At 44.5% G+C, this 13,016-nt stretch overlaps 1 protein-coding gene across 1 annotated transcript; it reads right to left on the reverse strand.

The window, feature by feature from the left end:
- Window positions 1–3,278: 3,278 nt before the first annotated feature.
- Window positions 3,279–12,327, reverse strand: LOC129347852 (uncharacterized). The gene has a single exon (XM_055006341.1). It carries the CDS (start codon window positions 10,302–10,304, stop codon window positions 4,362–4,364), a length of 5,943 nt encoding a protein of 1,980 aa, XP_054862316.1. The 5' UTR covers window positions 10,305–12,327; the 3' UTR covers window positions 3,279–4,361.
- Window positions 12,328–13,016: the final 689 nt, after the last annotated feature.

The raw sequence follows: 13,016 nt of genomic DNA on the forward strand, positions 1-13,016 counted from the left end.
GTGGGTGCTGTGAGCCCTACGTCTCCTCATTACATCAGCCTACTAACCCCCTCTCATCAGTGCTGTAGTAATTAAGCCCTGGATCCTCATCCTGCCACCCAGGGCATTCAGTCTGCTGACATGGCACCAACAATACAACCTTTTGCCCTGCTTTTTTAATCGTTGGATTAAGCCTGCTTTCCCCGTATTTCAGGTTCACTACTCACTCTGCTTGCCAGCCTGCTCTGCTCTGCTCCACTCCAGCACTCTTTCTTCTGCCATCAGCTCACCTAAAACTCATCATCAGGTCATTCTACTGCCTGTTTTCCTGCATTGTCCACTCCATCCCTAGAACATGCTTTTCTCTCCCTTCAGTTTTACTATAAATTGTTTTTGACCCTTGCTTGTTAGTCTATGTTTAGATCACAGGAATAGCCAGGTGATCTCAACAGATTTGTTTTAGATACTTGTCCTGCTGCACTGCTGTTATTAAGAAACATCTTCAATCAGTAACATTCTGTCTTTGTCAGAAATGCTATGTGATGAAACTGGTCTAAGAACAATTCATCTACAGATCACTGAGAATCAGAAAAGTAGCAGCAACTGAACAACTGAGATAAACTACAAAAACATGCAGGCAGCAGGCCAATATTTATAAAAAGCTCATGTCAAGCTAATGTAAAGGGCTGTGTTCTACTGTACTGTACTGCATTGGACTACTCTATAAAATACAAGAGATCCTACTTTACGACATCCTCGACTTGCGCTGTTTTGCTGTTACGTCAGAACTGATTAAGGGCCGGTCCTTGGTTTAATGTACGGCATTTCGTTGTTACATCAAAACTGGTTCAGTGGAACTAGTTGGCAAGCGGAGCGCATGAATATGTTGTCACGCGGTGAGTGGAGTGGGTGAATACTGTATGTACAGTAGTCACACATCGCTATAAGATGACTTTCTTTACATTTGCTGCCACATTGGATTATGCTACATTCACTAACTTCATTATGGCTCCCAAGCATATGTCAGACTCTTCTGATGCTTCGAAAAAAAGGAAAGCCATCTCCATGGATGTGAAACTGGATGTAATAAAGTGCTTGGAACAGGGTGAAACACAGACAAACATCATCCGGTTGCTTGGACTAAATTGCACGACTGTCTTGAAGATCATCAGTGATAAAAAACGGATACTTGAACATATAAGGGTTTTGATTACATTTTTGCCAGATTTTCCTACTGAGTTGTATTTCAGTGTGAGCTAATGACTGTTTACTGTAGTGGTACAAATACGTAAACTGATCGATATGATGCACGTAATGACTTTGTTTACATTTTCACCACAGTTCCGACTTACGGCAAAAATCAATTCACGTCACACTGTAGAAACGGAACTCTGACATAAGTCGAGGACCCCCTGTACTGTACTTTTTACAGTATATGTTTTTTCTACTGTTGCTTTTCTGGGTTTTGCTGTTGAATATCTGAAAGCATTCAGAAAAATTCTACTTTTCCAGTTATTTTTGCAACTTGGGTGTTAATGTGAATGCCATACACAAGTGAAAAAGTAGTAATTAAGGTAACACTGATATAAACCAAAGTGGCATCGGTGTGTGACTTTGCCAAAACCATGTCGAACTCCGTAGTTTTCTCTGGACCCCTGCCAAATCTGATCAGCGACGATATGTTTAGCCGTATGTCGTCGTTTTGCCGCTGGATGTCTACGTGGTGTACTGCAAACGACGTTGGCTTTATAGAAAATTGGAGCTCGTTTTGGGGAAAACCTGGTCTGATTAGGAGAGACGGCATCCATCCCACTTTGGCTGGTGCAGCTCTCATTTCTAGAAATATGGCTGATTTTATTAGAACTCCTAAAGCATGACAACCCAGAGTTCAGACCAGGATGCAGAGTTGTAGTCTTCCACACCTCTCTGCAGTTTCCTCTCAGCTGTCACCCTCCAGTAATTCAGTTAGCTTTATTGAGACTGTGTCTGTCCACCGACCACCAAAATTCAATAAATTATACAATTCAAAAATAAACAAAAGACATAGTAACCATAAAAATCTAATAAAAATTAATACCACTATTTCAACTGAGCGAAGAAAAAGGACAATTAAATGTGGTCTGTTAAATATTAGATCTCTCTCGTCTAAATCTCTGTTAGTAAATGATTTGATAACTGATAACCAGATTGATTTGTTCTGTTTGACTGAAACCTGGTTGCAGCAGGAAGAATATGTTAGTCTAAATGAATCAACGCCTACTAGTCATACTAACTGTCATGTTCCTCGAATCACAGGCCGAGGAGGAGGAGTGGTGGCAATTTACATTTCTAGCTTAAAAATTAACCAGAGACCTAAACCTAGTTACAGTTCATTTGAAAATCTTACTCTCAGTCTCTCTCATCCAGATTTAAAAGCTCAGAAACCAGTTTTATTTGCTGTTGTATATCGTCCTCCTGCTCCTTACTCTGAGTTTTTATCTCAATTCTCAGACTTTTTATCTGATTTAGTGCTCAGCTCAGATAAAGTGATTATTGTGGGTGACTTTAACATTCATGTTGACGTGGACAGTGACAGCCTTACGACTGCTTTTAATTCAATATTAGACTCAATTGGGTTTTGTCAACATGTAAATAAACCAACTCATAATTTTAATCACACCCTTGACCTCGTTCTGACTTATGGCATAGAAATCAAACAGTTAACAGTATTTCCCCGGAACCCTCTTCTTTCTGACCATTTTATGATAACATTTCAATTTACAACAATAGATTGTATAGGAGTTAAGAAAAAATATCATTACAGTAGATATCTGCCTGACAATTCGGTGACTAAATTTAAGGAAATAATACCCTCCCTATTTAGTTCAGCACCACTTACTGATAAAATGGAAGGGAAATATTATAATTTACCCCCACAGAAGTGGATTATATTGTTAATAATGCTACAGCCTCACTGCGTACAACACTTGATAGTGTTGCACCTGTAAAAAAGAAAGTTCTATCTCAGAGAGGACCTGCTCCTTGGTATAATTCCCAGCTGCGGACTTTAAAGCAGGCGTCCCGAAAGCTGGAAAGGAAGTGGTATTCCACTAATTTAGAGGAAGTTTATGTAGCTTGGAAAAATAGTCTAGTAATTTATAAAAAAGCTCTTCGTAATGCCAGGACAACATATTATTCATCTTTAATAGAGGAAAACAAGAACAACCCCAGGTTTCTCTTCAGCACTGTAGCCAGGCTGACAAAGAGTCAGAGCTCTGTTGAATCTTGTGTAGCACCCCTATGCAGCCACTCTATTGAGGTAATTACCCCGAGAATGGTGGGTGCTCGGGTTCGTAAAGCTAAATGGAAAGTATAGATTAGAGATATCAAAAATAAAAAATGAGACCCAGAGAAGTTTTTATCCTTTTGGCCAAATTAAGAGAGGCCTGATTTAATACAACACAAAGCTATATATATACCACAGATAAATCACAAAACATAGGAGAAGTAACCTAAACTTTCCCAAAAACCAAATTATATGCTAGTTAGATAAATGTCCCCGGATGGTCCGAATGACCAGTCCCGCTGTTACCTTTTTAAAACTAAATTAATGAATGCAAATATTTCCCCCTACGTTTACCCCCTCAGTCTCAAGGGTTGCCTTACAACACCCACCAAATCACTGAACAATGGAACATCAATCTGTGCTCCATGATTGCACACACGTACACACACACATACATACACGCGGCCACCTGGCCAAGTCTACTCACTGTCCGGGTTCAGTTTGAATCAACAACGTGGTGTAACGCTGTTTGGTCCATAAAACATTGAGTGCGTTGAAACAGTGCTCATAAAAAACCTTGAGTGCGGTGGAACAGTGCTCACGGAAAACATTGAGTGCGGTGAAACATTCCGATTCGGAGGACGCTAGCCGCCGGGCTAGCGTTAGCCAAGCTAGCCTCCTCTCGAACTCCTAAACTGCTCCCGCAGTCGGTTCTCCGTCCTCCCGCTCACCATCTGGCAGCGGGGCTTAAAGGTCCTCAGCCTCGTTCTCCAAGCTTCCTGCTTGGGGATCCTGAGTCCGTGCTTGGGTTTTTGTCAAGCCCAAAAGAACCCACACTGTCCATGCCGCCACGCTCTGCCTCCTCCTCCGCTGAGAGACCATCGAGGAAAAAGCGTTCCGGCACACCTGCACACCTGCACCTGTGCACCTCTGCACACCTGCACCTCTGCACCACTCAGTGTCACTTCCTCGGGCCAAAAGTACCCACCCAGACACACTCACCACCAATCACACAATAGCATACAACCAGAGTAAAATAAAGCAAGATTGCCTACAGTAATCTCCTAATTATCACCTGGCTGCACCCTCCCCCTTCTAAAAGATTTTGATGTCCTCATCAAAATAAAGTAGTTTTTTTTTTTTTTTTTTTTTTTAAGAGTACTCTAATAATCTTACAATTTAGTGAAGAGGCCTCCTTGGAACAAGTGGAACACAACGCCATGGGGTGGCACCAAATAGTGTGACAGGGGCTGCTTCTGGGATCCCTGTAAATTCCACTTCCAACCAGCACTCCATGGCTTAAGACTGTAACGGGATGTTCACAGGATTTGCCAAGTTCATCATAGCTCAGCTTAACCACTGGACGAGGGACTCTCTTTGAGCGCCTGGGGGGTTGGATCTCCACTTCATTGTCTTGGGTGGGGGTAAGGTCTGCTCCCCCTTCTCGAACGTTGATTTCTGGATCAGCGTTGGGAGGCAGGTCCGAAAGGTCATTCACCACTGGTTCAGCATCAGCCATATCTTTAGCTTGACTTTCAGCGGCTATGACGTTGGGCTGAGATGGCGTGGTTGATAGTTCTGGGTGTGTCAGCAGCTTTTCCAAGTCGAATTCCAATGGTCTCGAGAGGTATACTTCCTCATACTCTGACTCTGAGGATATGTCCTCATTTGTTCTGGTTGTCTGCACCTGTTCTCTGGACTTTTGTTGTTGTGCCCGGGTTACAGGACTTTTCTTCGTCTCCTCTTCATCATCTTCAACGGGAAATCTGACAAGATAACCAATGGGTAAGAGGTGGTTACGATGGACTGTTTTTCCTGCGCCCATACCGCTCTCTGGTTTAATCTTGTAGACTGGGAGGTTGGGTAGCTTCTCTACGACAACATACGGTAAGGGTCTCCATTTACATTTTAGCTTGTGTTTGCCGGTGACCCCAAAATTTCTTAGAAGCACTCTGTCCCCTTTGTCAAGAACTTGTTCTTTGACCTGCTTGTCGTGTGCTTTCTTGTTTCTTTGGTGATTTTTGTCTGACATTTCAGTGGCAAGAGTGTAAGCTCTTTGGAGATCCTTCTTGAGCTGGGCAACATACTGATTATAGGACTTGGTCTTTTGACAGTCGTCGGACATTCTGAAGCAGATGTCTACTGGTAGACGAGCTTCTCTGCCAAACATTAACAGGTAAGGTGAGAAACCTGTTGCTTCGTTTTGTGAACAATTGTATGCATGGACCAACTGACTGATTTTCTGACTCCACTTTTGCTTTTGCTTTGGATCCAGAGTGCCAAGCATAGCCAGGAGCGTACGGTTAAATCTCTCCGGTTGAGGATCTCCCTGAGGATGGTATGGGGTTGTTCTCGATTTGCGAATGCCCAGCATCTTCAGAAGGTCTTGGATCAGTTTGCTTTCAAAGTCACGCCCTTGATCTGAATGTATGCGGGCCGGTAAACCATAGTGTACAAAATAACGCTCACACAGGATCTTTGCTACTGTGGTCGCCTTCTGGTCTTTGGCTGGAAAGGCTTGAGCATACCGAGTAAAGTGGTCCGTCACTACAAGGATGTTGGCATAACCTTGGGAGTCTGGCTCAAGTGACAGAAAATCGATACACACAAGGTCTAGAGGTCCTTGGCTGGTGATCTGATTTAAAGGAGCAGCTCTTTGGGGTAGGGCTTTCCGGGTGATGCATCTGCCACAATTCCTCACATACTGCTTGACTTCAGCTCCCATCTTTGGCCAGTAGAACCGATCTCTGATGAGTTCAATGGTCTTGTCCATGCCCAAATGCCCAGACTCGTCATGCAGAGATTGCAGAACCATCGGCACATATTCTTTGGGGAGTACAAGCTGGTGCACTTCAATTCCATTCCTCTCAACTTTTCTGTAGAGTAATTTGTCTCGGATCACCAGCTTATTGGCTTCTTTGTGGAGTAGAGCAGACATCGGATTGCCGTGACTCAAAAATGGCAGACCACCACTAACTGCCTGTTTGACTGGAGTAATACAGGGGTCAGTGTCTTGAGCTTTGATGAGGTCTTTGGGGCCGAGTTGCTCTAGCGAACCAATGTCCAGGCGGACTGGGTATGCAAAGCATTCAGGTATTGCATCTGGGGAAACTCCAAGTGATTCAACGATTGTTGTGTGCTCTTTGAGTATTTCACTGGACTTGCTCTGCTTACAGAGAGCTTTGATACTTTCAGGGGATACACTTTGCCAACCTCCCGCTGTTGTGGGAAGAGGGTTGCGAGACAGTGAATCCGCATCAATGTTACTGCGACCTGGTCTATATTGCAGGGTAAAGTTGTATGTAGACAAGGCAGAGAGCCAGCGATGACCAGTTGCGTTGAGTTTAGCTGTCGTGAGAATATATGTGAGTGGGTTGTTATCAGTTCTCACTGTAAACTGAGCTCCATACAAATAGTCATGGAACTTATCGACCACAGCCCACTTGAGCGCCAAAAACTCGAGTTGGTGCACAGGATAGTTTCGTTCAGAGGCACTTATTTTTCTGCTTGCGAAGGCAACTGGTTTTAAGCCTTCTGGATACTCTTGGTTGAGAACTGCACCCAGACCATGAAAACTCGCATCCACATGAAGGATGTAGGGTTTGGCTGGGTCAGCGAATGCCAGCACAGGTGCATTTGTGAGGCACTGGATAATCTTTCGGAAAGCCTCTGAGCAGGACTGATCCCACCGGTCACCGAAGGGCTCATGGATTTTGTAGTAGGTTTTTTCTGGTGAAGGACTGGATTTTTTCTTCTTTTGTGTGGGAGGATACCCTTTGCACAGCTCTGTGAGTGGTCGAACAATGATGGAATAGTTCTTTATAAATCTGCGGTAATAGCCACAGAACCCCAGGAAGGACTGTAGCGAAGGGAGATCAGTTGGCTGCTTCCATCTGGTCACTGCTTCGATTTTGGCTGGGTCTGTGGCGATGCCGTGCTCTGAGACGATGTGTCCAACATAGGTCACTTGAGAGCGGCAGAACTGGCACTTGTCAAGGGACAACTTGAGACCAGCTTCTTCCAGGCGGGTTATAACCTTGAGGAGTCTTCGTTCATGTTCCTCCAAAGTTTTGCCAAACACAATCAGGTCGTCCAGATACACAATGACTTCGAGCATGTGCATGTCCCCAACTGCCTTTTCCATAAGTCTTTGGAATGTTGCAGGGGCCCCTGTAATCCCTTGTGGCATCCGCTCAAACTGAAAGAATCCAAGAGGGCATATGAAGGCAGTTTTCTCTTTGTCCTCTTCAGCCATCGGTATTTGGTAATAGCCGCTGCGCAGGTCCAATACTGAAAACCACTTGCTGCCAGACAGACAATCGAGGGCATCGTCGATACGTGGCATAGTGTACTGATCTGGGATGGTTCTGCGGTTCAGGGTGCGGTAGTCAATACACATGCGAAGTTGGCCATTCTTTTTACGTGCAAGGACAATTGGTGATGCGTAGGGACTCCTTGATTCTTTAATGATCCCTGCAGCCAGCAGGCCTTGAAGATGACGCCGGAGATCATCCAAATCAGCAGGGGCTATGCGGCGAGACCGCTCCCGGAATGGAGTGTTATTGCTTAAAGGGATGTGATGTTCTACTCCTTTGGCCAAACCTACATCCCATTCATCTACAGAGAACACACTGGAGTGTTGAGCGAGCTTGTGACCTAGCCTTGCTTTCCATTCTTTGCTGATGGGGGAGTCGCTGAAGTCAAACAAAGAGGGGTCCATAGCTGGTACAGCTTTGGCTTTGGAGTTGGGGGTATCAGTTACAATATCAGCAATGTGCAGATGAGCAATCACAGTCCCCATAGGAATGGCGGTTGGCTTGAGGGACTCATTCCGCAGAAGCACCAGGAACTTGCTAGTGTCTAGCAACTTGGAGAACAACACGGTTGGCTGAACTAGAACACTTGGTGGAAGAGCAGGTGAGTGAGCACGTTCAGCAATGAGTATACTGTCTCCAATGTCTTGTTTCTCTTTAACGTTGCAAATCGCAACGTGTTCCATACCAGGAGGGATAATGAGCGGTCCAGGCCCTGTCCACCTTACTTCGGCCACAGGTAAATCTTTGGGGTTATATGTGGTTCTTGTGTCTGGAATAGGTAAGTGGCTTTTCTTTTGAACCTGACCTTTGACGGAGTGGATGTTTCCTGCCGTGTTTTCCTTGGCTGGTGACGGAAAGGGCTGGACTCCGCTGACATTTGTGCCAATGAGGACAGGTATGTTTTCAGAACAGCGGGGGTCAGGACACACCAAAGCCAGGACAGGAACAGACTTCACATTGGATGACTTTGAATTTGTAGGCAGCTCCAACTCAACTTGAATATAACCTTTGTAGGGGTAACTGCTATCTGACTCACTCAGGCCCCAAATGGCTAGACCAGTCACGGGGTTCAGCGGAATATGTGACAGGTTTTCTGAGTACCAGTGGTCAAAGATAATGGTCACTTGGGAGCCACTGTCCATCAGTGCCATGCAAGGGTTACCATTAATCTTTACCGGGGCAGTGGAAGGCGGTCCTACTAGCCCCTCTGGCAAACTGTTGGTGTGAACCTGGACGGCGCTTCTCCTAACATCTGCATGTGTGGCCTTTGTTTTTGACTGGTCGATTTTCTGACCTTGCTGGTATTTTCTTTGTGCTCGCAGCAGTTTCTGAATAACTTTGGGGTAGTTCTCTGGAGCAGCACATTTAGTTGCATAGTGTCCATCTTCGCCACACCGATAACAGAAGACGTCACTTGAGTCTCGAGGTGCCGAGGATCTTTGCTGCCGAGGCTTTGACTGAGTCTCTCTTTGGTGGGGCTCCGGGGCTGGACTATACTTGGGCCTGACTGACATGGCAGAAACTTGCTTTCGGAGCTTTACCACTTCTTTCTTTAGGGCTTGGATGTTCGAATCTTCTGAGCTCTCAGTCGTGGCAGTGACTGCTGGCAGAGAGCTTGTCAAAGGGGGACTGGGCATGACTGAGGGCGCAGTAAGCTCAGTTACTTGAATTCTCAGTTGCTTTATCTCCGTTTTCAAGTCTTTCAGTTCAGAGTCAGAGGTTATCACTGCACTTTTAGCATGAACAGCTTTGGATGGATGCAACCTGCGACGTGAAGCTTCATGCTCCTCCTCCAGACGTATTTCATTCAGCAGCTGTAGGAATGTTGGAGGGTTGTCTCTGCGCTCTCTCAATCTGAGGTTCAAGATCATTAGATCAGATCTGGTGGCCCCTTTGATGAGTTGGTCTAGACGGACTCTATTAGCGGTGGCTAACTGAAGCCCGCCTTTTTGGATAACTTTAGTCAGAACTCGTTCCAGGCGTCTCAGGAATTCAGAAAGTTTCTCAGCAGGATGTTGACACAGCATTCTGAAGGCAAAGTAGAGTTCTTCACCGCTTTCCGGTGTGCCAAAGGTGTTCTCCAGAATGTCAAGGTAGTCTAGGGACGTGGCATTAGGGTTGTTGAATCTGACAGCTTGCAGAATCTCTAGTGCAGGCCCCTTTACACACTCCATGATTCTCATCCTTTTCTCTCTTTCAGATCCATCGCATTCTTCAATCATTAGTCTGGCTTGTTCAACCCAGTTTTCCACCTGCTCTTCTCCAGGGGGTGTGGGTGTGACCCCTGAGAAAGTCCGCAGCCTCCTGTATTGACAACTGTCACTGGTTGTGGGCCTACTCGTTTTTTCCAGAATATCTCCAACAGCTCGGATGATAGCTTCAGGAGTAGAAGCTTGTAGTGGACTCACATCTTGACCATTACCAGCACCTGGAACCGGTGGTTTTTCTTCCTGCTCCTGTTCAGAGAGTCCAAAGATTCTCCATGACACAGCAGACTCCTCGGGCAGAACATCCGGAGGAATAGCACTTGCATCCACCTTCTCCCTGCACTCACATAGCACAGTTAAACTTCGGGACTGCGGATCATACATTCTTCCTCTCACTCTGACTTTCCCAAGTGCTTTGATAGTCTGCAGCGTTTCTTCGATGAAATCCACTGCAGCATCTGGAGGTACATCCTTCAGCAGCAAAGCCTTCACTGGATCTAGGCCTTCTCCAACACACCAGTTCATTAGTTGCGCCATCCCCACACGTTGTGTAGTTACGGTGGTCACGATCACTTGTTCAGACTAAATTTATGCTTGGTTTGTTTGTCCTGATTCAGGTTTACCTAATAAAGCTTTAATTTTACAGTTGGAGAGGTTTTAGTTTACACCTAAGTTTTAGTCTTAGCAGGTTAACAGCTAAGGAATATATGGTTTTAAATTATTTTTAAACAAAATTCTTAAATCTCTGGGTCACAATCATTTTTACAGCTAATTTAGGGCTAGTTATAAGCTACTTTTAAACTAAATTTAATCCCAGCAGTGCCTCAAATTTTATGTAGCACCCCTATGCAGCCACTCTATTGAGGTAATTACCCCGAGAATGGTGGGTGCTCGGGTTCGTAAAGCTAAATGGAAAGTATAGATTAGAGATATCAAAAATAAAAAATGAGACCCAGAGAAGTTTTTATCCTTTTGGCCAAATTAAGAGAGGCCTGATTTAATACAACACAAAGCTATATATATACCACAGATAAATCACAAAACATAGGAGAAGTAACCTAAACTTTCCCAAAAAACAAATTATATGCTAGTTAGATGAATGTCCCCGGATGGTCCGAATGACCAGTCCCGCTGTTACCTTTTTAAAACTAAATTAATGAATGCAAATATTTCCCCCTACGTTTACCCCCTCAGTCTCAAGGGTTGCCTTACAACACCCACCAAATCACTGAACAATGGAACATCAATCTGTGCTCCATGATTGCACACACGTACACACACACATACATACACGCGGCCACCTGGCCAAGTCTACTCACTGTCCGGGTTCAGTTTGAATCAACAACGTGGTGTAACGCTGTTTGGTCCATAAAACATTGAGTGCGTTGAAACAGTGCTCATAAAAAACCTTGAGTGCGGTGGAACAGTGCTCACGGAAAACATTGAGTGCGGTGAAACATTCCGATTCGGAGGACGCTAGCCGCCGGGCTAGCGTTAGCCAAGCTAGCCTCCTCTCGAACTCCTAAACTGCTCCCGCAGTCGGTTCTCCGTCCTCCCGCTCACCATCTGGCAGCGGGGCTTAAAGGTCCTCAGCCTCGTTCTCCAAGCTTCCTGCTTGGGGATCCTGAGTCCGTGCTTGGGTTTTTGTCAAGCCCAAAAGAACCCACGCTGTCCACGCCGCCACGCTCTGCCTCCTCCTCCGCTGAGAGACCATCGAGGAAAAAGCGTTCCGGCACACCTGCACACCTGCACCTGTGCACCACTCAGTGTCACTTCCTCGGGCCAAAAGTACCCACCCAGACACACTCACCACCAATCACACAATAGCATACAACCAGAGTAAAATAAAGCAAGATTGCCTACAGTAATCTCCTAATTATCACCTGGCTGCACCTGTATTCCTTTAGCTTTGAGCAGTAACAACTTCATGAGCTTCTTTACAAATAAAATTACTACGATTAGAAAAAAAATTAATCTGGCCCTTCCTACAAATGTCACAGATGTATTATCGAGTACAGATGCTTTAGAATTTGGCTGTAAGACCTGATGGATATTTAGAATTTTTCACTCCCATACATCTCTCTGAACTGATTTCAACAATTTCAACCATCAACTTGTCTTTCAGATCCTATCCCAACTAAACTGTTCAAGGAGGCTTTACCTTTAATTAATTCCTCAATGTTAGATCTGATTAATCTCTCTATAGTAACAGGCTATGTACCACAGGCTTTTAAGGTTGCTGTAATCAAACCTTTACTTAAAAAGCCCACTCTAGATCCAGATGTTTTAGCCAACTATAGACCAATTTCCAACCTCCCATTTCTCTCTAAAATTCTGGAAAGAACAGTTGCGAATCAATTATGTGAACATTTACAAAGGAATAGCTTGTTTGAAGAGTTTCAGTCAGGCTTCAGAGTGCATCATAGCACAGAAACAGCTCTGGTGAAAGTTACTAATGACCTTCTCATAGCGTCAGATAATGGACTGGTCTCTATACTTATTTTGTTGGACCTTAGTGCAGCATTCGATACAATCGACCACAATCTTTTATTACGGCGACTAGAACTGTGTATTGGCATTAAAGGGACAGCACTGGACTGGTTTAAATCCTACTTATCAGACAGGTTCCAGTTCGTGCATGTCAACAATGACTCTTCTGAGCATACTAGGGTTAATCATGGAGTTCCTCGGGGTTCTGTCTTAGCACCAATACTGTTCACATTATACATGCTTCCCTCAGGCAATATTATTAGGAAGCACTGTATTAATTTCCATTGTTACTCTGACGAAACAATTGTATTTATCTATGAAGCCAGATGAAACTAATCAGCTAGCTAGACTGCAAGATTGTCTTAAGGACATAAAGACCTGGTTGACCTATAATTTCCTACTACTAAATTCAGACAAGACTGAAGTCATTGTATTTGGCCCCAAACATCTTAGAAAATTGCTTTCAAAGCATATAGTTACTCTGGATGGCATTACATTGGCCTCCAGTACTACTGTGAGGAACCTCAGCGTTGTCTTTGACCAGGACATGTCCTTTAACTCACACATCAAACAAATCTGTAGGACTTCCTTTTTCCACCTGAGAAATATTGTAAAAATCAGGAACATCCTGTCTCAGAGCGATGCAGAAAAACTAGTCCATGCATTTGTTACTTCTAGGCTTGACTACTGTAATTCCTTATTATCAGGTTGTCCCAAAAGCTCTCTGAAACATCTACAGCTGATCCAAAACGCTGCAGC

Source organism: Amphiprion ocellaris, chromosome 21 (genome assembly GCF_022539595.1).
Source record: "Amphiprion ocellaris isolate individual 3 ecotype Okinawa chromosome 21, ASM2253959v1, whole genome shotgun sequence".
Taxonomy (NCBI): domain Eukaryota; kingdom Metazoa; phylum Chordata; class Actinopteri; family Pomacentridae; genus Amphiprion; species Amphiprion ocellaris.

What these genes read in the sequence shown, in the direction of transcription:
- LOC129347852 (XM_055006341.1), bottom strand. Translation starts at nt 10,304, where the DNA reads ATGGCGCAACTAATGAACTGGTGTGTTGGAGAAGGCCTAGATCCAGTG.